The 24,349-nt window shown below is 62.0% G+C and overlaps 1 protein-coding gene across 2 annotated transcripts in view; it reads left to right on the top strand.

Moving 5' to 3' along the window:
- ZC3H3 (zinc finger CCCH-type containing 3) overlaps positions 1 to 24,349 on the top strand; it is a 62,125-nt gene that overhangs the window by 4,620 nt on the left and 33,156 nt on the right. For both annotated transcript variants that reach the window (XM_065903575.1, XM_065903576.1), the window contains exon 4: positions 21,237 to 21,390. In XM_065903575.1, coding sequence (XP_065759647.1) covers positions 21,237 to 21,390 — 154 coding nt within the window. The remainder of the gene's footprint in view (positions 1 to 21,236; positions 21,391 to 24,349) is intronic.

The following is a 24,349-nucleotide window of genomic DNA, read 5'->3' as shown; positions in this document are numbered from 1 at the left end:
GTCTCCGTCCACCTTGTGCTGTCAGGCTGTGGCCCAAGAGCTGCTTGGCCTGGTGGGCAGTGGGTGGCCCGGGCTGGGGTGCTGTGCGCTGCACTCGGGGCCGGGGAGAGGCTGCCAGGCGGGCGCATGCGGCCTCTTCAGCACATCCCTCCATGCCCGCATGGCCATATCATCTTGGCAGAAGTGGGAAGGGGATGAGAGGGTGGCAGGCAGGCAGCCCTGAAGGGAGGGGCAGCCTGGCTGGTGCTGCCCAGGACCCCTGCCTCCTGTCCTCACTGCCCTCCCTGTAGGCTGCTGCCTCCTCTCAAGGCCTGAGTGGGCCTGGGAGGAGTTGCTCTGCCCTCTCAGTGAGTCCCTGGCAACCCCCCCCCCCCGGCAACCCCCCCCCACGCCGTGGCGATGGCAGTGCTCCGGGGGGCTGGTCCTGGGTATCTGCTCAGAGGAGCTGGGGCTTCCCCGTGGACACACCGGGGATCTGGTCCTGGGCACTGCCGCTGGGGCTTGTGCTCAGGGCCCAGCTGGGGTCCGGGACCACGTTTATCACCTGCACAGAGCCGGCCAGAGAGCGTGGGCCCTGGGGGCCCAGGCGGAGGGCCGAGTGGGGCAGAGAGGGCGCCAGCCTCCCTCTACCTAGTCTCCTTTGGCTGCATGTCCTGGGGTCCCAGCAAGCTTGGATTTCACCCCGGTGGCAGCAAAGGGAGCCTGTCAGTGGCTTCTGGGGGCTGGGTTGGGGGTTGGGCCTTGGCTGCGGGACTGACTGGATAGAACAAGTGGAGCAGCCTCGTGTTTTAAGAGGCTGGCAGGGGCTGGGGAGCCCGCCGAGAGCCCGAGGCCAGCTGGGGCCTCTTGGGGCAGCTGGGAGAGGGGCTGGGGTGCTCTCTGGAGGGTGAGTGTCTGCAGGGCCGCATGGCCCCTGTCTGGGTGCTCTCGGTCACGGTGCTGTCTCTGTCGGCGGAGAAGCTGCAGGCGGAGCTGTCCCACAGGTAAGGCACCGCAAGGTGATGGTGCTCAGGGCCAGGAGTGGGAAGGGGGCCACCCTGGAGTTGGGGGTCCCAGAGCCCCAAGGCCGGGGTGTTCCCTCCTGCCCTTCTGGGGCCTGCATATGAGCCGGCCAGGTGCTGGGGCATTTCCTTAGTAACCTGCTACGAGCAGGGAGGGGGGGTATCCAGGAGAGGTCCTGTATGGAGGTGGTGTTTCCGCAGGTCTTGAATGACGGACGTGGTGGGAGGGGGCTTGGGGAGGGTGTCCCAGCAGGGGCAGCAGAGCCCTTGGGGGAGCTGGTGGGTGTCTGCCGGGCACTGGGCTCCCTTGGAAGCCAGTGTGTGTGTGGAGCAGCTGCTGGGCAGGCGTTGAGGGCGGCACGGTAGTGGCAAACAGGCCTTGGGTCTCTTGGTGGCCTTCCTGCTGCCTGGGGTGCTGGGTCCTGATGCAAGGACTGATGCTGGCCTCGACTGTGTCCCTGCCAGCCCTGTGCTGCCCCTGCCCCACGGAGCCTAGGCTGCGGGCTGATGGGCCCAAGGCAGATGGTTGCCATCCTGTGTCCTGGGCCCCGTGGAAGGAGTACCGTGCAGTCGAAGAGGTCATCCTGTGCCGTGGGCTGAGAGTGCTCTCCAGGTGGGGGGGAGGTTAGCTCTGCTGACTGTCCATGCAGAGTCCTGGGGGCCCGCTTTCCCTGCTCTAGGCTGGAGGGCTCTGGTGGCTTGGAGGTCGGGGTGAGGGCTGCCCCAGGTCCGGGAACAGCCTGGCTGTGGCCGTGCTATAGGCACCATGGGCCGAGGGGCTGCCGGGGAGCCAGGGAGTGGGACAGGGGCCCGTGGGCAGCGTCCCAGGGCCGTGGGCTGGAGACACTCTAGGATGCTTATCCGGTTGCAGGGTGGACAGGGTGAGGGGCTGACGGGGCCACAAATCTGGTGCCAGGCCACGAGGGGGAGGCGGCCTGTGTCCTCCCTGGAGTTGCACCTGCACTTGGGAACCGCATGGTCCCGTTTTAGGCCTTAGGCAGAGTGGGGTGCAGGCTGGGGACGGTGGAGGCTGCTCCTGCTGGCAGGGTGCTCTGCTGTTCGAAGGGAGGGGGAGCAAGGCCGTGGGCACCACGGGGTGTGGGGTGCGGACCGCGGTGCCTTGCGCGCTCCCTGCTCGGAGGCGGACAGATCAGCTTGTAGACGCGTGGTGACTGTGCCCTGCAGGGGAGATGGAGGGGGAGCTGGGAAGAGGCTCCTCTTGGGGGGCTTGGAGAAGGCTCGCTCGGCCACCCTTCCTCCCCCCACATGTCCTCCACCCTTCAGCCTTCCATGCGCTGCACCTCTGTGCTGTGCTGTGTGCTGGCTCCCGCGGTCCCCCACATGCCGGGGCCGGGGCGTGTAGGTGGACGGTGGACACAGAAAGCTCCTCCGGTGCTTGTAAACAGGTCGAAAAACAGCTTTCAGGCAGCAGAAGCGCTCTGCGGAAAAGGAAACTGGCGGTAGTGTCTCAGGAACTACGGGTGGTGGGGGGCAGCTTTGGCCAGGCAGGCAGTCTGGGGCATCTCTGAGGAGCTCCCTCTGAGCCCTGAACCCACCTGTGTGAGGAGAGGTGAGAGCGAGGGGACACACCTGTGCAGGCGAGGTCACCGTGGGGCTGAGCTCGCTCACCCAGGAGTGGACGCCCGTCCTGTGCAGTGTTGGGTGTTGTGGAGGGCGGGAGAGGCTCAGGCTGGAGGCAGGTTAGGCTCAGGCTGGAGGCAGGTGCGCCTGGAGTGGGGGAAGGGGCACCGGGCCACAGTAAGGAAAGGGGATCCTGTTGGGAGGCCGCTGGGAACCGGGGAGGCTCAGGGGTCCTACAGAAGCGTGCTCGGGGACACGAGGCGGCCGTGTCCGGGCCCGAGGAGTGACTGGGGCCAGAGGGGCAGGAGCCAGGGTGGGCCTGTGGGTGAGGGGTGACCCCCAGGTCCAGGGCTGGGCTCCTTACCCCCAGACTTGATGGCAGGGACCTTGTGGGAGAGGCTTGTGTGGAGACCAGGGTGCTGGGGTGAGGGCAGGGGGTGAAAGTAGGGGTGAGGGCAGGGGTGAGGACTGGGTATGAGGGCAGGGGTGGGGGCAGGGGTGAAGGTAGGGGTGAGGGCAGGGGTGAGGACTGGGTATGAGGGCAGGAGTGAGGACTGGGATGGGGGCAGGGGTGAGGGGCAGCATTTCCCCGGCTCCTGCAGCCCCATCCTGTTCCCCGCCCATCCCGGCTCCCTCCCTTTCGGTTCTGTGGGGACTGGGGCTTTTATCTAGTGTTGTGGGTGCTTGGGATGAGCAGGTGAGCCCCTCCTGGCCCCCTTGGTGGGCCTGAGCTGCTGTGTGTGTGTCCACATCGCCGCAGGGGCGGCCCCTTTATCTGCTTCTCTGCCCTGTTTCCCCGCACAGACCTTAGTGTCAGGTGCAGCCCTCCTCTGAGCAGGCTCGCCCAGGCTGGGAGGGCTGAGGAGGGGGAGGGAGAGCCCTGGGGCCCCCTCCAGGCCTGCTGTGCAGCCCGGTGGCCAGAAGAGGGCGCACTCGCCCCTCTTATTTTTTCGTCCACCTTTTTCTGGTAATTGATTGCCTAATTTCCTCTTTATGTGAAAGAAAGCAGATATCAAGTAATTTGCAGCAATAACCTGCTAATGCTGGGCCAGTATCGAAACTCCCCTGTTCATTTCAAGTGGCAGATAAAACACTAATACATAATTATCCTTGCAAATTGGATTGTTTTAAATAACCAAAAGTCTGCGGCCAGGAGAAAGCGATCCCATCTCCCTTGAGTTACTATTGCAGTGTAATTGCCGCGTTCAATCAATTTCCCTGGCATTAGAAATTCCATCACAATCAACATTAAGCTTTATTCATTGTGATGGCTAAGAGCCGGGCCATTTCTCCTCTTTTTCTTAACTGGCAAAATTAATCAGGGAAAAGATTTTAAACATTTACCCGTGCGAAAGAGGTCAGCTCTGCCACTATATTGCTCAGCAGATAAGGGGGCTAATAAAAAGAAAATTGAATTACTAATGATCACCAGGAACAGAGTATATAAAACCTGGCAATCGCCGGCTCAGGAAAAGGAGAATCAATTTTCTTGGGACAAGGTGCGCTCATTTTTTATTTTGGCGCATATTATCAGCAATTTAATTTGAGAGCGCATAAACAGGAGGAAACAGTTAGGGAATAATGAGCCCGGAGGTGTAAAGTGCTGCAGGATATATGCTGTACACAATTTATTTGGCACAACAGATAATCGCTTTAATTGAATTCAAAACTGCATTGTTCAGCAGGCACACGGACACTGCGCCTGGGGGCTGAACTGGAGGTTCAGCCTGACTCCACCTCTTACTTTCTCTCCCTTTCCTGCCTCTACCCTGCTTTCCTGGCTCTGGGCCAAGCCCTCAGACCCTCCCCCTAGCCCGTGGGCCTAGAGTCCGACTCTGGTGGGGGGAGGGGCAGGTGGTCCCTGGGGGTTTCAGTGTGACTGCCCTCCCCAAGCTCCCTGGGGAGTACCTGCACCTTGGTTGCTGGAGACCTCAGTTGATCTGCCTCAGGGCAGACAGACCCCAGAGAAGGCTGCAGAATAGAGAACCTTTAGTAGAGAGCTTCTAGGGAGTGTGCTGAGGGCGGGCTCTTTCCAGTGCCTGGGGCTTCAGGGCCCGCTCTGGGGTTGCCCGCTCTGGGGCTCCCCTCCCCGCCACACTGGGCCCAGCGCTCTGACTCAGGTGCCCTGAGGTGACAGGCTCCGTGTGTACCGCGGACCCTGACTCCCTGTGTGCAGAGAGGGTGCAGTGGGCGTCACGGGAACCCTGCGCTGCGCTTGCCACTTGGCTCCAGGCTGGCTTCCTGCCCCCATCCTGCAAGGGGGCTTCCTGGGAGCAGCAAGTGTTTGCTTCTTGTGCCAAGGAAAAACTGCAGGCGACTGGATGGGCAGTGGTGTCCTCGTCTCCCGGGGCGTGCTGGAGGCTGGCCTCCTCCACCTCACCTGCCCAGCACAGTGGGCACACGGCCATAGCCCCCACCGCTCGCCCGCCTGCCTGGAGCCCCGGGTGCGCAGACAGCCTCGGGGCCGTGTCTGACAGGAAGGGCCCAGGTTTCCTGGGGTAGCCAGGTGTGGGTCTGAGGGCCGCCGGGGCCTTCCCTCAGTCTGCCGTGCCAGCTGTGTGGTTTGGGAGATCTGCGCCGCCTGTCTGTGGGTGCAGCGGGGTGGCCACGCGTCCTCGGTCACCAGCAGAGAAGGCGGGGGGCCTTGCCCAGTCTTCACCTTGCAGCCCCTGATCCCTGTGTCCGAGTTTGTCCAGGAAGCTGTCAGGGAGTCTCTCCCGTGTAAGCCCCCCACGGGCCCCCACCCCGGCCGCCTTTCCCTGCTGGTGCCTGGGCTCCCCACCAAGGCCCCGATGACTGTTCTGCCCCCCCCAGGCCAGAGCGGGGGCCTGTGGGGGCTGGGGGTCCTTGAGGCGCACAGCCCCCTCGTGGCCCGTCTGTGGGCTGGCTGAGGGCACGTGCTGGGGCTGCCTCCCCTGCCGCTGGGTCATTTGGACTTGAAGGGCCCGCCTTCGGGCTGTCCCCAGGTCCCTGGGGTGCCCTCCTGTGCCAGTGGAGGTCAGCAGGCCCTCAGCTGCCTTGGCGCCAAAACTGGCCCGTGGAGCTCAGTTTGTTGAGGGGCCTCTGCAGGGCTCCCCTCGAGCAGCACCAGCTCGGGGACTTGGGGTGGACACCCACAGGGAGTGCTCCGCCTGCCCACTGTCTGCTCTGGCAGCGCCCGGGGAGCCAAGGGCATCCTCAAAGCTGTCCTCACTTAACCTCCTCCATGGCCCGATGGCTCCAGATGCACAGGAGACCCGCTCCACACCCTCCCTGCCCGCTCCCTGCCCCTCCGGTGTCACCAGGCCCGCGCCCCTCCTGACAGGGCCCTGCCCCACCCCGCCTCTGACCAGGTGTGCCCAGCAGGCAGGGGCCCTGCAGCATGGCTCTCTGAGGCAGCCCAGAACCCACTGCTGCGTGCAGGGCAGCCCCGTGCCTGGCCTCGCTGGCCTCCAGGCTGCGGTCAGTGGTCAGAGGGAGCAGAGCGAAGCCTGCTCTGGGCCTCCACATTTGCCAGTAGCGTTTTCATCACTAGTGCCCTCCGGGGGCGCTTTGGGAGGGCCAGGAGGCAGGCTTGCCGTGGCACAGAGGGGACACAGGCCTGGGAGACTCCCCAGGTGTCCCCGTGTGCACCTGTGCTCCCGTCCTGGGGCCTCCCCAAGGCGCGGAAAGCCCTGGCTATGAGCCTTCAGGCTGGCGCTGACCTTGGCTTTCTTTCTTCCCACGTCCTGGGGGTTTCTGTGCTGGCTGAGGGGACGGGGCGGTCAGGTGCTTAGAGCACGTTTGGTGGACGCTAGACTGGCTGGCTACTGGACTTTCCCACTTTGGAGCGATCTGTGATCCAGCATCTCCTGCTGGGGTGCCGATGGGTTATCAGTTTTACTGCTGCAGACACCACAAAGGGCGCAAGAGCTGTTCCATTCAGAGCTCTGCTTTCCTAAGGGAAAAGGAAAATGCTGAAGCAGGCCCTGCAGAAGGCAGTCACAGTGATCCTGAGCCTTGCATAAATTATTAGGCGTGTCGGAGGCTTCCCGGCTTACGTCTGTCACGGCAGTGCTTATTATTTCGGCAGGGCTGGCACAGGAGTGTGTGCACGTGCACGCAGTGCTGTGTGTACCCGGCAGCGTGGGCCTCCCAGGGTGCTGTGAGCTCCTGGAGCCAGGGCACCGCCATGACGCCAGCCGAAGCCCTGGGACCCGCTCCTGCCTGGGAAGGAGGGGCGGTGTTCCCAACGGCTGCAGCCCTGGGGGCTCGTGGGCAGGGTCCCCAGGCGTCTTGACGAATGTGGATGGTGTGCCAGGGCAACATAGCCTGGCCGTGGCTCGGGACCCAGTTGGGGATTGGTGCTGGGAGCTGCCTGGGAGGCAGGGTTGCGTCAGCCTGAGCCCTCTGGGCGGATTTCTTTCCTGCCGGGGCCAGCTGTGAGAGGGAGGGAGCCCCGCAGGCCATGGTGGGGGTGTCCCCGGGGTGGACCTTGTGGAGCCGGCCTTGGGAGAGGGATGGTTGCTGAGTTTGGAGTGGTCCTGCCCTCAGGTTCCAGCTTTAGTGGGAGGAGCAGGCGAGACCACCATGGCTCCCAGTCCAAGAGCCCGCCCCGGACTCCTCCACACAATATCCCCAGACCCCTCTGCACACCCTGGCCAGGCCCTGTGCAGGGCGGGCAGTGATGCGATGGACCCTCCCTCTTGAGACTCAGAGCCAGGCTCTGGGCTGGAGGTATTCTCCTGTCCCTCTTGGCGTGGAGCTGGGGGCACCGGGATGGGGACCTGAACTTGGGCCCGGATGGCGTCTCCGATAGATCTTGGCAGACGCCTCTCCCGGGGAGCACTCTGTTCCTGGCTCTCGTGACCCCATGTGTCTTCACGAGGAAGGATGCCAGGAGGGGTGGGGGCCTGGCTGAATCTGACTCAGGCTGCTGCCCCCACACTGTGCTGCGAAGGCAGGGAGCAGGTGCCAGGCCGCAGGGCCACGCTGCCTCTCTTGCTGCCCTGATGGTGGGTCTGGCTGGAGGTGTCCCTGGCTGGCTCTGAGACAGTGCCCCGGGGCCAGCAGTGGGGGCAGAGGCCCCGGCGGGGCTGCTATCAGAGCTGCCCCGACAGCCAATGTGCTTGCGCTTGGACACAGCACACCAGGATCAGATGGTTGGATGTTTGCTTTTAACCTCTCTTTTCTGAAATATGCAGATGTAGGATTATAACCCGCCCCCCCCCCCCCAGCATAGCCTTAGATGTCTTCTGCAAGTTAATTATTTTTGTGTTCCTCTAAAGCTTCTTCTAATTTTTGTTGTAATTTTTTCTTTGATCAGGGTTATTCAGAAGGTATTCCTTCGTCTCTAAACCCATGAGGCTTTTGAGGTTCTTTGTAAGACGACCACTCCCCACCTTCACTGGCGGGGGTTTAGGGTCCACTTTGGTAAAGCTCTTGTGTGTGCTTAGAAAGAATGATTCCACTTGATGAGTTTGGGGCTCTAAGGAGAATTGTGTTCATTGTATTGTTCAAACCTGTGGTAAACTTCCTGATTTTGAGAGGCAGGGAAGACTTGTGTTTTTTACAGTCCCCGAGAGAGTGTGGAGACTTTCCACTGAGAATGTGAATGTGTTCATGTCTCCAGTTGTCACTTTTGTATTAGTATTTATTTTAAGGTTATTTTATTGGGTGCAAAGCGTTTAGAATTGTTAAATCTCCCTGGTGGAATGAATCTTTACTGTTACGAAATTTTTTTTTTTTTTTAATCTCCAACTTTTTGCATTAAAGTCTGCTTTCTCTAAAGTAAGTATATGTAGGCTGATTTCCTTTTCGTTAATGTCGCAAAATATGTACATATACACTTGTGTACATACATACATACGTGGAGAAGGAAATGGCAACCCACTCTAGTACTCTTGCCTGGAAAATTCCATTGATGGAGGGGCCTGGTGGGCTGCAGTCTGTGGGGTTGCAGAGTCAGACATGACTGAGCAAATTAACTTTCTTTCTTTCTATAGTTCCTTTTGGAGAAGGAAATGGCAACGCACTCTAGTACTCTTGCCTGGAGAACCCCATGGATGGAGGGGCCTGGTGGGCTGCAGTCCATGGGGCTGCACAGAGTTGGACACGACTGAGCCACTAACACACACACACACACACACTGCAAATGTTGGTGTGTGACGTATGCAAACGTGTTTACTTTTATAAGTAAACAGCACAAAGTATTGTAAACAATCCAAAAAAAGCCGTTTTGTATTACGGTTAGATTTCTTTTTTTGTATCAGCAAATAGTTGCATTTTAAGTGCAACCTGAAGTTGTCCTTGTAAGAAAAGATTTTTGTCTGTTCACAACAAACCACTGCTTGGGTGTATTTGGGTTTAAGTCCAGTCCCTTACTGTGTGCTGCTTCTTTATTGTCCCTGTTCTTTCTTTCCTTTTTTTTCTTCTTTTGTATGTATATGTTTAAATTCCATTTTTTTCTCCATTAGCTTATTATATTTCCTTTTACTTTTATTTCGGTTGTATTGTATGATTTTGAGTCTGTTTGAATCTTGTTGAGTCTTGGAAATTGCCGTTTGATCCCTCCCTGGACAGCATAAGAAACTTAGAGCACCATCCCCCTTTTTTCTTCTCTTCCATCAGACATGCTGGAACTACTGTGATTTTAATTCTCCATGTGTTTTAGACCCTAGAAAATGTTGTGTATGGTCAGCCTTGACCCAGACATCTACATATTTATTTTCCCGTTTCTTTTCACTCCTTCCTTGCCTTCTGCTGAGAAACACCTCTTGAGATTTCCTGTGATGTTGCAGCTGTGCTGGGGGCCGTTGTTCTCCGTGGACGGTTATCTGAAGTCTTCCTCTCTGGAGAGTGATTTTGTGTGGGAGGCTGTGGGGCTCCATGGGGAGACCTGGCTGTTGCCGGCTGGTCCCGCTCTCCTGCGGGGTCTGCTGTCCCCATTTGGCTGTGGAGTTTTCTCCGTCTCTGGTTTTCAGCAGGTGTATGACGCTGTGCTTCCCGTGCATTTTATTTATCCTCCTTAGGTGTGTGATGCTTCTTGAATTGTGGCTTGATGGTTTTCATCAGTTTTGGTCTGGCTGAGAGCTGAGCGCCTCAGTGCACACTCCTGTGGGTTGCCCTAGTGTGCCGAGGCCTCTGCTGGCACTCATCCAGGGAGGGCAGGGCTCTCTGCTCCAGGGGGCGTGGGGGCCAGTTCGGTGGGGCTCAGGCTTCTGGGCAGCTTGCTCCTGCAGCTCCTGTGGGGAGGAACAGGACCTGGTGCTGCACAACCCCCAGCTTTGTGCACCCGAGTCCCCGTCTCTCCCTGTGGGGTGGTGGAAGGGGTCCTGGGCAGGAAGAACTGCCGCCCCAGAGCTGGCGAGTGGTGGGCACAGGTGCGCTTGCTTGGAACCCTCAGGACTGTGCCCTTTGGTCACCCTCCACCAGCCCTGTGTCCTCGTGGGGGCATATTAGCACGAATGGAGCCCGCTCAGGACAGGCCCCAAGCGGGGGCCTCCCCTGGGTCTGAGGTGAGACCCTCTGATTCCCACGCTTTGGCCTCCCATGGGTTTCTCTGCCGAGGGAGGGACATGAGCTGAGGGCTTAGCTGTCCTGGGAAGGCGGGGCCTGGTATTCCTCTGCAGGGGAACTGCGCCTCTTCAGCTGTTGGAGTGTCTGGGCAGACCATTTGACCCTGGACGGGCGCCAGGGTCGTTGGGGCCCTCTGTCCTCGGTGGCCCTCCTGCTTTCTTGTCTTTTCTGGTGTCTGTGGGAGGTGAGCCTGGGCTCCCCAGATGAGCTGTTGCCAGGCAGATCCCAGGCTGAGAAGGCCCCCCAGCCCAGCGGGGCCTCTGGTGCCATTTGAACATCACTTGTGTGGCTCAGGGCCCTCCATGGTCCCAGGGATCCCTCCGGTTTGCAGGTTTGGTCCTAATGCATAGAATTGATGGGGTTTGCAAATACAGTCTATAGCTGTGTGCAACAACTGCAAATCCATCAGCTTCTGACCATGAGACGTGCAGGTGTTTGTTGCTCTGCCTCCGTGTCTTCTCCCAGGCCCAGCCCCCTGGCATCTTGCGCCCAGCGGTCCTCAGGAGTCTGCAGTCCCACCGCTATCAGTCTGGGCGGCGTCCGGACAGGGGTCCAGCTCAGGGAGGTGGCAGGTCCCTTCTGTGGGGTTGTGTGCGTGGGAGCGAGCTGCTGTCCTCCCCACCTCCTGTGCCCCCTGGCAGCTGACCCTCGGGTACTGTGCTTGGAGATGCCCGGGGGGTTCTGAGCCCGTGTTCTCTGGGGGCCTGTCCTCACCTGCTGCAGCTGTGCAGGGGCCACCCCCAGGTGTGCTGAGGGAGCCAGCGTGCTCCCGGGCATCTGCACTGTGTGGCTGGGCCGGGGCCTGGTTCATGGTGCGCTCACTCCCTCCCGTTGTGTTGGTTTTGGGTGGTGTGAGCCTGGGGACGCCCCAGGTGGTGCTCCTCCTGGTGCTCCTGCCCGCCTGGCTGAGGAGAGTCTGAGAGTCTGGGGGCCCAGTGCCTGGGCCATCAGCCTGGCGTGGGCCGGCCCTAGCCCTGACCGCTCCGGCCTGGAGAGCCGCACGTCCGGCAGGGCCTCTGGGGGGCCAGACTGGGCCTCTGGGCACTGTGAGCCTGGTGCAGGGCCCAGCTCCCTGCACTTGCGGGCTGTTTGCTGTCCTCCTTTGGAGCGCTGCGCTTTTTGAGTCAGTTTGGAGGTCTTTTCTTCTCACGGTGTGCCGCAGGCTGTGCAGACCCCCGGGCTCTGGCCACTGTCGTCCTGACTGCCCTTCTGCATCAGTGGTGGCCTGTGCGGAGCACACTGTCTGTGGCGCTGGGTGTGACTGCGGCCGCTGCTCCAAGCGCTGGGCACGGGCGGGCCCCTGGTGGCTGACAGCAAATGGCCTCGCCACCCAGCAGGGGGCGTCCTGTGAGGCAGCATGGGCTCGGTGCAGTCCAGGGGTGAGCCCGTCTGTCCCAGGCTGTCCCGCAGGTGCAGGGCGACTCGTGTCAGGGGTGCCTTCAGAGCCGCTCGCTGCCCACACACCGGCCGCACACACAGTCGCCTGGTCCTGAGTCGTTGCGGGTAGCACAGTATGTGGGGTGGGCGGTGGGGCCCGGGGTGTTGGGGGAGAGATGGTGTACCTCACTGTGTGCAGACAGTGGAAGGCAGGCCCTGGCCCTGCGAGCAAACCCAAACTCCCTAGCCCCGGTGCTGCCACGGAGTCTGGGAAGGACAGAGGGTGGGGAGGATCAGGCCTGGGCCCACGGCTCCCAGCGTGTCCGGGGTGAGCCTTGCTGAAGCCACGTTGTGCAGCAAGTCACCAGCACCACGTGTTCTCATCTCTGCTAGTCTGCACCCGTGTGGAGGCTGCAATGTTGGAATGGGAGCGGGCTGGCCCCCAGGACCTGCCCTCCTGAATTCGGGCATCCCAAGTGCTCCTGCAGACTGTGCTGCTGCCGGGCGCTGTGACCTGGGGGTCAGCAGTGAGGGCCTCCCCTCCCACCAGACACCTCTGCCTCCCTCTCTTTATCTGCTGAGTTTTTCTGGGCTGCTGACTGCAGGGCTGAGCCTCACGACAGGCGGCGCCCTCTTCTGGAGAGTCCGCCAGCCTCAGGCAGACCAACCTGGGGTGACCACCAACCCTGAGGTTGGAAGGCCTCTGCTCTGGGCCTCTGTCTGCCCGGCCCCCTCCCTGCCCGGGGTTGCCCCAGCCCCCACAGCGCCTTGCAGACCCCCTCCCCACCCTCCTCCCCGTTCCTGCCACCTCCCACCTCTCCTTCCCCCATGCCAGCCACAGAGGCCCGAGGCCCTCTCTTCAGAGGTGTGTGGGGCTACAGCCGCCCCCAGCCTTACCCTGGCCCCAGTAGCACGCTTTCTGCGAGTGGAGCCTAGGAGCTGTCCCTCAGCAGGACTGGAGGACCCTGCAGTGGCCCAGGCCCAGGCTCCTCCCTGCGGGCTCAGAACTGAGGGTGGGGGGCCCCTGGTCCCCTTCTTGGCCAGCCTGTGCTGCCCCCCCCCGCTGCCTCCGCGGTTGGCAGCGGGCCTCCTCTGGCCCGTGAGCCCCAGTGGCTCTGCTGCCCTCCCGCCTCGGCCACGGTGCCCTCTCTCTGGCCCGTCTCTGGCCAGGCATGCTGGCTCCAGGACTGAGTGAGGCCAGATCTACCCTGCGCCCAGGTGCCCTCAGGCCTGCTCGCTGCCCCTGGGCTACAGCTTTACCCCTCCAGCCACCGGATAGGACGGGTGAGTGGCCAGGAGAATCCGGGTAACCTGGCACTTGTGAGGGTGCACGTGGTTTTCTCTCCGTGGTCACTGCTTTTTATAGCGGGGTTATTTCCAGTCTCTCTCAGGAGCATCTGTCTCTGTCCCCGACTCTGAGGAAGCTGGACCAGGCGCCTGAGGGGCCAGGCTGTGGCCAGCAGGAGCGCTGTCCGTGCGCGGGCCACCGGCTCTGGGCCATGTAGTGGGACTGGGGTTTCTGGGGACGACTGAGGCCCAGTGTCTGTCACAATTCTGGGGGCACACCCTGTGTCTGCCGGGGGCCCCCCTCGGTGCCCCCTCCGTGGGTGAGGATGGGGTCCCTGAGGGTGAGTGGGGTGGAGGCGGGCATGTTGGTTGGCGCCTATCCTGTGTCATTGCGGTTAGTGTCTGGGCCAGCCCCGTGGGGAGGACAGGCATGTTCTGCACCGCATCCCACGTCGCTCACGCTTGGAACATGGGCCTCTGTCCACGTGGGACTGGTGGGCACTTTCCCGCCACCAGAAACCTCAGCAGAAACTGCCAAGGTGCGGTGGGCCTTCACCTCCCAGGATCGGCTTTGGCCCCTCAGCTGACCTGGCTTGTTGGGGGCCCTGGTGCTGTCAGTGGGGTATGGACAAGGCCCCTCCACTCCCTTAGTGGACCTGGGAGCCCCTGTTGCTCCCTAGGGCTCTGGCTTTCCAGGTTCTCAGCCTGGTAGGGGGCGGGTTCCCCCCCAGGCCACTTCCCTGTCCTCCTGGCTTGCCTGGGACAGGCTCCCAGATGGACGGACACAGGTGTGAGAAAGGACTGCCGTCCTGTGAGGATGGAGACCATGTGCCCACAGACCCAGTGCGGGGCTAAGTGTTGGCCGGCCCCTGGTCCCCTGAGCAGTCAGGCCTTGGACCTCTACACGTGGGTGCGTCATCCCAGCACAGCCTGGTTCAGCCCGGGCAGGGGCCGCCTGGTCTCCAGTGGGGCGGTGGGGAGCCCAGCCGTGTCTGGACACTGCTCTCTGCCTGCTCAGGCCTCGCCCTGTCTCTGGAGGAGTAGGGGGTGGGGCTGTCTGCCTGGCCTGGATCCTACCTTCCCTGCCTTTGCTTGGGGTGCCTGGCCTTGGGGTGTGGCTGTCTCTTGCACCTGTGGGCCTTTCTCCCCGAGTTTGCCCCTTGTGCCCTGGGCCTGCAGGTGGGTGGGGGCTGGGAGGTGCTCCTTTCCCCTCCTCCTTCCTTTAGACCCGCCCCCGCAATGCACAGACTGTTGGGGATCATGCTGCCCCGTTTCACATGGACAGGGTGGCGTCTGCGATCGATGGCTCGCGCATGATAATTACAGGAGCCGGCGGCCTGTGCTGCTTGAGTGAGTTTGAGAAGAGTAGGGTCTCAATCTTCCCTCTAATAGGGCCCTGACAGTCCTGGCAATGTGTGTCTCTGGGCAACAGTATCGTCATTAAACACCAGGTAGCGTGGGACGGTGGTGCGTGGGGCCGGGCGGCAACAGGGCTGTTTGTCACCTCCCTGCTGCCCATGCTCCTCTGGTGCTGCCGGCCGCCGGGTGACGTGCAGCCTGGTTGGGCTGCTGCTGTGACTTGGGGACAAAAGGTGTTCGCTGAGGCTGGTCCCCAGAGCAGGAGACAGGAAGTCTCGCGGGGTGCGACCCAGGATCGCCCCTCCCCTCTCAGGGACAGGCGTCCCTCCCCCTTGCTGACGTGCGTCCACGGCCTGCGTGTGAGCGAGCGCGTGTGTGTGTGAGCGAGTGTGTGTCCACGTGGCCACCCCTCTCCCCAGGGCCCCTGTGCGGACTCTGGCCTGGAAGGCAGGGGTGGGCCCGGCAGAGCCTCTCCACCGGCTGCCCGAGCCTCTCTTGGGGGCCTGCAGGAGGGCTGGTCCGGAGGCAGAACCGGGTGCCGTGGGAGCCGGGCGGGGCCTCGGCGGCCCGTCCCCTCCTGTGTGGCGCCTGCGGGGACACGGCCGAGCCGCCTGACCGCGGCAGGGCTTTTCCACAGTTTGAGGTGCTGGCAGCCATCAAGCGCAGGAAAAGTGGAGTGATTTATTAGACTCATAAAAATTCATCCTTTGCGATCCCCGTCACCCTCCGTTTGAAGCTTGTTAGAGCGCGGGGGCTGCGGTCCCTGGCAGCTCCCACTGAGCGAGCTTGGGGGTAGGGCGTCTGCCTCCTCCAGGAGGTTTCGTCCTGATGTTTCGCTTGTACTCTGGTGGGTGGGGGCAGGAGGGCCAGGCCCGGTCGCCGCATGCGCCCTGCACCTGCAGGTCCGCGGCTGGGACCGGCTGCGGCTGCCAGGGCACTGAATGCAGTGGGCCCAGGGTGGGCAGTGAGCGGTGTTCCGGTGAGGGGTGAGACACAGGTCTGGGGGCGCAGGGAGCCTGCAGGCACAGGGGGAGATCTGGGGTGCTGGGGCAGGTGTGGGGGCAGGGGGAGGTCGCAGTGTTTCTAGCTGTCTTTGTGGGTTGGAGCCACGTGTCTTCCAGGCTGATGTCAGAGTTGAGCCCCTCTTCTGTCCTTCCTGACAGACTCCTAGGCAGAGGCCCCCAGGCCTGGTGGCCGTCTGGCCCAGCCTGGGTCCCGTCCTGCTGGGCAAGGTGGGCAGGTCATTTTCCTTCCCTCGTCCTTAGGGCTGATGTGCCTGGCGGCTCTGCTGCACGGTGGGCACTGTGAATTCTCTGTAGGGAGTGGAGGGCAGAGGGTCCCCACTTCTCTTGACAAGGAGGCACCCCCTGAGCTGGCCAGAGCCAGCCCTCCCTGGGTCTTCCCCTGCGAACTGCGGTCTGGGTGGGGTGAGGGGCCCAGCCTCCTGCCATGATGCCTGCTTCCATCCGTCTCTTTGCAGGCAGCGTCTCGCCGGCTCTACTTTAGGTCCCGGCCCTTCTGCAGGGCGTGTGGGTCCAGAGTGGGAGCTGCCCTGCCCCTGGCGTCTGCTGGGAGCACCCCCTCTGGGAGCACTTCTGGCCACGTAGCTGTCCCTCTGCTTCCTGCAGGTGGAGGAGTTTCTCCTGGCGGCCCTTGGGGTCTGTGCGCCCCACCTCAGTCCTCCTGATGTTGTTGTGGTCTCACCGTCTCCAGGACCACAGGCGTCACCAAGGGAACAGCTCAGACAGGCTGATGTTCAGAACACATGGTGTCCATAGATGGCAGGCCGGTCGCTGGCGGTCTGGCGGGCTCTTTTCTGCTGGCCAAGTGTGAGTCTTCCACCAGCCTCGAGGCAGCACAGGGCGGGCCCAGACTCTCTGCCTGACTCCAGCCCTCCCTGCTTCCCACTGTCCCGGGGGCCATGGCCATGCCACCCCCTCTGTCTAGACCCTCCCAGCCGGCGGTGTCGTTGTGGGCATGCTCCCTGAGCTCCTTGCCTTGTGATCCCTAAGCAGGCAGTAGCTGGAGGGGCCTGTTCTCGTGGAGGCCAGGGGTAGTCTGGGGGGCGCCCTAGGAAGAGGTGTTATGGGGGAGCCCTCTTGGAAATCATGGGCGTGAAAGCCCTTTCAGACCTCAGAACCAGGAGGAGCTGGTTTGGGTGCTCGGAAGCTGCTTCGGTGTTTGGCGCCCACGGCCCCAGTCAGGTGGAGGCCTTCTGCTGTGGGGGCTTTGAGTGGCCTTGGGGAGCAGGGTGCAGTGCGGGCTGCTGGTAAAGCGACGGGCCCGTGGGACACGCGTTGCTGGGAGGGGAGGGCAGCTCCTGGGGCTCCTGAAAGCCTGAGCCGTGACGTGGCCTCTCGGCTGTCTTACCTCAGAGTTGGGAGTGTGAGGAAGTGTCAGGGCAGCTGCTGAGGAAGAGCAGGTTCGGTGACTGGAGGACCTTGAGTCACAGGACTGGGCACGGAATGCCCAGGCTGGCAGGAGGCTCACCCCACAGCCCACCCGCCCGCTTCCCGGCGGCTGCGCTGCAAGGCCCTAGGAGGCCAGGTGCTTGACTGATCCCATCCACTCGGTTTGCTGGCGGGGTCTGGGGCCCCCTTCAGGAGCAGAGCTTGGTTTCTGGGGTGCCTGACAGGCGGGTGGGGTTCTCAATCCTCAGGCTGTGCCTGGCCCAGGCACCTCGTGCATCTGGTTCTGGAGAATCCCCCGCCTGGACGCCAGGCGCTGGCTGTCGCCCAACTGTCCTGTCCTGTACCCCGCCGGGCGGGAGGGCTGGCGGCGTCCGTGTTCTCTGGCTCAGCCTTCCCCTGTGGCTCTGAGCTGTCTCCTCGCTCTGCTGGCCCTCAGGTGCTGGGGTGATACCCCTGGACCGTGTGGGAAGCCCAGCCGTGACTGTCTGCTGCCTCGGGCCTCCCCCACGGCCTGTTGCTCACTCTGCCCATTCCAGAGGCCCCAATGCCTGTGTGAACTTGGAAGCAGATGCACGACGGGCCGCGGGGCCTGGGGCCTGATCAGGCAAGTCTGGGACAGGCCTCTGGTCCATGCTCCTCGAGGTCCCAGATCAGCCTCGCCATCTCCGCCCTGCCTTTCCTGATGGCGTTCACCCTGCCTCCATTGGGATGTCTGGAGCTGACTGGACCGCTGGGTGGCGTGGGGGCCAATGGCCACTGGGCTGTCGGGGGCTTGTCCCGCCGTCTCCTGCTCCTATCGGCAGCCCCAGGCAGTCTCTGCTCAGAGGAGCTCCGGTTCCAGCTCCTCTTCTCTCATTAAACAGTCGTGAAATCAGCTCATTTCCTCCTAGTTCTCACTCTTTGAAGCTCCATTAAAAACTTGAACCCCTTCTCAACCCCATGCCGCAGTGACACAGAGTGAGGGCTGTGTGGCTCTGCTGTCTGTGGTGCTCGTTGAGGTGGAGTGGGGACTGGGGTCAGCCGGAGGCCGGGTTGCTTCGGACAGTGCTGCCGGACGGCCACCCTGACAGCGGGGGCCCCTGAGGGCTGGTGCTCCCTGTTCCCAGACAGCCGGACCCTGTGGCCGGCCTCCCTGGCAGTGCCCCCCCACCCCCACCCCCACCCCCAGCCGCGTGCTCGGCGCGTGGGGCCAGGGCCCGGCTGATGGATGGGCTCATACCCATTCAAATATGATGCCAGCAGTTTTTTTGTAGTTTGTCTTCCACTGCGGTAGTAAAGTTTTTAATTAGGGAAGCTAATGAGATCGATTAGTCATTAGAAGTGACCTCTGCACAGCGGGGTGGAGAGGGCTGTGTGTGTGGGCCTGATAACGCGGTGCCCGGGCGTCATTGGCAATAAAGGCGCGAAGGGTTTGATTTGAGTGAAATGTGCCACGGGGAATACATCATGTGGAGAAAAAAATTACAGCCCTGGGAGTCTGTAATGAAGGGAATTAAACCAACATCCTATCTAAATAACATGATTATCTACACAGACCTCAGCCAGCCAGGAGGAAGGGGAGAGCCTGCTGCCTGGCGGGGCTGTGCTGGGTTCAGGGGTCCTTGCCCGCGCGAGGAGCGTGCTGCCTCCTGGAGAGCATGCCCGCCACTCCGTCTGCACACAGCCTTCGGGGCTACTGGGCCTCCCACCCCAGCTTTCTGGCCCCTATGTGCCATGTGAGGTCTTAGGAGCCCCTAGTCCTACCACGCCTAGGACAAGGGTGGCGCGCCAGCCGTCTGCCCGCCCTGCTGAGCTTGTGCCCTGGACAGGGGCGCCCTGGACGGTCCTCTCTGTGACCGTTGTCAGGCACATCCACCCCCAGGCACATACTGCTCATGGAAGACCGGGAGGATCTACAGGGCCAGGCTGGGAGTCACAGCCCACTGTGGGGGCCGGGCATGGGCTCTGTGCCCTCCCCCCTGCCTTTTGGATTTAGAGGACAGGGGTATGCCAGGGGAGATGTCTGGAGAGTGACAATTAGCCTTTTAAGAGGGATGGTCTGCTTTATTAGTTTGTTGTTTTGAAAGTGGTAATGGGGCACCGATGAGGAAAACGCAATAAGTTGATGATGAAGTTGCTCTCACAGTGGGGCTGCATTGCACAGAGATATTGTGAACACCAGTACTCTTCACAGGCAGAAGTGAGGGCCAGGCACAGAGGCTGTGTCCCAATAGGCGCTTTGCAGAATGTGGAGTCCAGTCCCTTGGGCTATGGGGACTGGGGGCTTCCTGAAGGAGGTGGTGCCTGGTGGAGCAGGGAGGGGATGGGAGAAGGGGGCGTGCATCTGGGAGAGGGGATGGAGTGTGGGATGGAAGCAGCCAGGCTGGAGTGGGGGGCCTGCTCACGGCCCAGCGCCCCTTCCCACCCCACACAGCCATGCCGCGGGCCACAGAGCAGGGCACCCCGGGCTCTGCGGTGCATGTCACAGCCTCGACTGGTGGGTGGTGGCCGCTGTGGGGGGTCAGAATGGGGCGGAGGGTCGGCGGCCCGCTGGAGGGGACAGGCAGGGGTCTGTCCAGGTCAGAGGCTCTGGGAGTGGGAGCTGGGGTGGGTTTGGAGGCCATGAGGTCAGCATGGGGCTTGGTGATAACTTAGAGGATTTCTCATGTTCCTGAGCTCATAGTTGGAGCAAGCTATTATTGATTTTCGTTGGGCTCTCCTTGCTTGTAAGACCTTGAAAATTCAATTCAACAAACATTTATTTATTGATGCCCAGGGTATGCTGTGGAGAAGGCAATGGCACCCCATTCCAGTACTCTTGCCTGGAAAATCCCATGGACAGAGGAGCCTGGTAGGCTGCAGTCCATGGGGTCGCTAGGAGTCGGACACGACTGAGCGACTTCACTTTCACTTTTCACCTTCATGCATTGGAGAAGGAAATGGCAACCCACTCCAGTGTTCTTGCCTGGAGAATGAATCCCAGGGACGGGGGAGCCTGGTGGGCTGCCGTCTGTGGGGTCGCACAGTTGGACACGACTGAAGTGATTCAGCAGCAGCAGCAGCTGCTGGGGCATGCTGGGCAGTGTGTGGTGTGGGGCTGCCCGAGGCTGGAGGCCTGCCCGCTCGGTCACTTGGCAGGGCCGGGCCCCCAGGTGATCCTCTGCTTCTGCTGAGCTCCCCTTGTTCCCCACGGCCCCTCCTGAGCTTCCGCCCTTGCTAGGAGACAGACAGGTGGGGACAGGTGGGGCGGGGTGCCGGCCCGGCTTGCCCAGGCTTCTGTGGACCCCCTGGTGGGCAGTGGCTGTGGGTCCCTGCCGTCAGTCCTTCCCCCGCTCTCAGCATTCCCTGGGCCTTGCAGCCCGTGCGTAAGCTGACCCGGTTGGGTGTGTGTAGCCTGCACACCTTCTTCTTCTGTTGTGGGGGCTCCTAGGAGGGCCAGGAGTCCCTGCCGTGTCCTGGCCGTCTCATGTGGGAAGGCGGGGCCCTTCCAGCGTCTGGACCGGGAGGCACAGTGCCCGTTCCGATGGCCGTGCAGGTGTGGTTGCTTTGCTGGGTGGGCTGCGCCTGGCTGCGCCCGGGCAGACCCCCACCCCACCGCCCACCGGGCTGGGTGGGTCTGGAGAGGCGGTCCGGCCGAGGTGCTGATTGCTGAGAGGGGAGGGCCTGGCTGTGGCTTGGTAGGCTGTTTTGTTCCCAGCTCTGGGAGGTGGGAGGTGGGAGGTTAGTGTTACCGTCATCATTCACAGAACAGTAACTACTTCCTGTGGGCTTTGCAGGTGCTGGGATGATGTGTTCTGGGCCCAGGGGAGCAGGTTTGGGCCAGGATGCACTGGTTTGTGCCGCTGGGCAGTGGGGTGGCTGGGCATCGCCAGGACTGGCGTAAAGCAACGAGGCACATGGGGCCTTGTGGGGCCGCGCCCTCTCCTAGGCCATGCCAGGCCTGGGCAGCCTTCAGCTGAGGGTCAGCTGATCCTTGCCCTTCTTTGTGCTGGAGTTCTGGTGGTGAGACCAGTGTGTTTTCCTGGCCCCCCATCTGTCCGTCCCCCACAGCTGTGCTGCCCAGAAGCTGCACGCTGCGGGGATGGTGGTTGTGGCCCCCTTCCAGACAGAGTCCTGGGCTGGACTGTGTGCAGAGTCCTGTGTGCAGGCATGTGGAAGTGGGCCCCAGGAGAGGCGCCCTTGGGAACCTGGGCCTGAGCAGCCCGGCCTGAGGGCCTGGGTGCTGGCTGGGCCACAAGGGGCGGCAGCGCTGCATTAGCTTTAATTATCTGGGCAGTTAGAACTGTGCGTTTCAAAAGTCGGCAATTAGATTCGTTCCTCGAAGCCATGGAGAAATTGCTGGCTATCAAGTTGAGGGAGCTGGGGCAAAACAGATCCCTGTTAATTGCATGAAACCTTCAGCAAGGAGGAAAGCTGTGGTGTATATCACTCTGCAAAATGTTATGGAAACGGAAATGATTAAGGACATAAATCTACGTGGATGCAGGGTGTGGGTGAGGGTGGCCAGAGAGGGAGGTGAGCGCCTTGCATCCCAGCCTCAGCAGCCCACCCCCGGCCCGTCCTCACTGCACACAGGAGCTGGGCCTGCCCTGCCGCCGGCTCTGGCTGCAGGAGCTGCTGGGCTCCCCGGAGTGGGGTGGGCGTGGGCAGGGCTGTGGGCAGCTCCCCTGCCTCTCCTGACCTCTGTGTCTGGGTCTCCCTGCAGCCTCCAGCCTGCATGGCCAGCGGCTCCCTCCCACCAGCAAAGTGATCAAGACACGCTACCGCATCATCAAGAAGACCCCGATCTTGCCTCTCAGCACCGCCTCCGGTCCCCCAGCCCCGCCTTCCTGGCGGGCACGGCGACTCTCCCTGTCCAGGTAAGAGGCCTGCGCCTGGTGGGCTCCAGAGGGCGGGGCAGGCCAGAGGGCCTCAGGGACTGAGCTCACCTCCTCTAGAGCTTGGTCTGTAGTTGTTGGCAGGGGAATGCGCTCATTTTTCTACCCAGCAATTTCTGCACAAGTCATGTGGCCAACCTGTGTGTGCCACGCACTCGTGCAGACTCACGCTCCCTGTCCTGTTATCAGCAAGCCACCGGGAGTGGTCTGGGAGCAGCCACGGCCTGGACTGTTGAGGCCACAGCACACTGGGTGTCCCTCAGGGAGAAGCTTCTGGTGAGAGAGGCTGGGCCAGCTCTCTGTCCTTACGGCGATCGTCAGGGGTGGGAGGTGAGGCTGCAGCCTGCTCCAGCTGCTGGCACCAGGATCCTCCTGCCCGCCGAGGGCTGTGACCTCACTCCGGGCGGCCTATGGCTGAGGGCGTGTGCAGGGTGGGCGGCCCCATGCTCTTTCCTGGTGCCAGGGGCCCAGAAGCAGGAGGGCTGCAGAAGATGGGGTGTGGCCCCTTCCTTCAGTGAGGCGGGGGAGGGGGTGACAGCTCGAGTAGGTGGGAATCCTCCCCTCTGCCCTCTGCCCCTCTGAGGGATCGCTGTCAGCGTCTAGCTGGGTGCACTGGGGCTGACCATGGGGCAGAGCAGCTGTTGCCCTGAGCAGGGACCCTCCTGCCAGCACCCTCAGGACCCCTACCCTCTGGACAATGACTGCCCGGCCCTGTGGCCATGGGAGAGGCGCTGGGGACCTGCTGGCCCACGATAGGTCTGCCAGGAGGTCAGCCTGCCCAGGTGGTCAGCAGTGCCCACCACCCTCCTCCCTCCCGATAGGCCACACGAAACTTGGCCTTGCTGCTGACTTTTCTGGAGGCGATAGCTAGAAGTATATTTTAAATTAATTTTACTGCACTTTTTGTAATATTTTTGTTTTAAATAGATTTATAAGCATCTTGGGGGCTATTTCTACAAATTTATGAAGATAATTTTCACTCTCTCGATAAGGTTAAATTTACACCTTCTATTTCCATATTAATTCACAGTGCTAAGTGGGTCTAATTTTCTTCCGTTCTCCTATCTGGTGAGCATGGCCTTTCCTAATGCAATTTCCCCCTCACTAAATCACTGTGATCGGGAGTCATGATCGAGCTAAATTAACTTAAATTAATTTACTTAATAAGAGCCCCAGATCATCGTGAATGAGGTTCAGATTTATTGATTCCTGCTCCTGCTTCCCCCTCCTGCAGTCGGCGTCCGGCCGCCTTGGCAGCCCAGGCCTGACTCCACCTCTGCTGGGGCCGCGTGACCTTTGTCAGGAGGCGCCAACGGGCCTCTCCTTCTGGCTCCTGGGGCCATGGGAGCCCCGGTGTGGATCCAGCTGGGCCAGTGTTGAGTGCTGAGCGTGCCAGGCCATGATGGGGTCACTGACCAGAAATGAGCACCAGGCTTAAGGGGCAGGGTTCCTGAGGAGGGGGTGGCCGGGAGCACCCCTGAGGCAGCCGCCGCCTTGGTTCCAGCCGATCACCGATCAGCCGATCACCCAGCCCCCCAGGTGGAGGATGGCCCGGTCAGCAGCAGGGCCTGGGCTGTGCCTCCGCTTCAGCTCTGGGGGCTGCGGGGCTACTGTGTGGGCAGGTGGAGGGGTCGGGTGCGCAGCACGGGCCGCTGGGACAGGCCCACCCAGCCCGGCCGCCAGCCCCTCTCGGCCACTGCTTGCCTCAAGCGCTGCGTTCTGTGAAGGTGGTCAGGGCCTGGTGGGGAGGGTGGGTCGCCGCCCCGCAGCCCTGGCCGTGCTTGGTGGCTGCAGCTGCCCCAGCTCCCAGCAGCCCCGTGCAGAGGTGCGGCCAAGCCGCGTGTTAGCTGAGGGCGACTGTGGGGCCTGCTCAGGGGCCGCCTCCCTGAAGGCCTGTCTGACCCCCACTAGGCGCCTGGGAGGCCCCCGGACATCGTCTGGGGGTGGGGGAGCTGAGCGGCCGGGAGGCCCGGGCAGTGTGGCTGCCAGTGGATGGGTTCCTGTGCCCTGGTGTGGCCTCCTCCTTGGCAGAGTTGCCACCCGCCACTACTCCTCCCGCCGTCAGCTGCTTGCACCCGGCTCAGCTTGTCGAGGCAGTGGGACGGGCCTGTCCCCAGGGCTGGTGGCCACCCTGATGCCTGCCCACCCTGTTCCTTCAGTTCCTCAGAGTTGGGGCTGCCTGTGCGTGGTCAGTAGGAAGTGGAGAGGTCCCAGGGCCTGCTGGCCTTGGCCCTGACCTCTGTCCTGCAGTGGCAGCTTCCGCAGCTCTCCCTGGCGTGAGGAGTTGGGCTGGCGACTGGGCTGAGGCCAGGATGGGCTCCTGGCTGCTGAGTTACCCCAAAGCGGGGCTGTCCACCAGGCGCCGGGCTGAGCCCAGGGACCAAAGGCTTTTCTTGGGCTACGGGTTGGTGCCCAGGGAGAGAGGGTGCCTGCAGCGGGCTGGCGCACAGGACCTGCCATCCCAAGGTCTCAGGAGGGCCTGTGGCCTCCGAAAGCTGAGCCTGCTCTCAGCCCCCCCGCCCATCCTAGGGGGGGTGGCAGCCCCGCGGGAGCCAGCGGGGTAGGTGTCCCCAGACCTGACTCCTGGTATCCAGGAAGAGACAGAGATGGCAGCATCCTTCTACCCCCTGGAGGCCTGTGAGCCTCACTGTGGCCTGAGCCACGTGCCGGCGTGGCTACCACTGTTAGCGCTATCCCGGGCACCAGGGAGCACGTCTGCCTCACAAGGTGGCTTTGCATTTTGCCCCCTGATTTGGATGGAAACCTACCTACTCTGAGCCCCGGTCAGTTTTGGCCTCACGTGTGGGGGGCTGAGGCCCACCTGGTAGCCCACATTCGCAGCAGGAGGCTGGGGTCCCCGCCCGCCCCCTGTTGTCTGCTCTGGAGGTGGAGGAGGTTCTGGTGCTGCTGTGGTGAGGCTCTGACTCCAGAAACACCTGAG

Source organism: Muntiacus reevesi, chromosome 12 (genome assembly GCF_963930625.1).
Source record: "Muntiacus reevesi chromosome 12, mMunRee1.1, whole genome shotgun sequence".
In the NCBI taxonomy this organism is placed as follows: Eukaryota; Metazoa; Chordata; class Mammalia; order Artiodactyla; family Cervidae; genus Muntiacus; species Muntiacus reevesi.
This window is presented reverse-complemented; position numbering and strand designations above follow the sequence as displayed.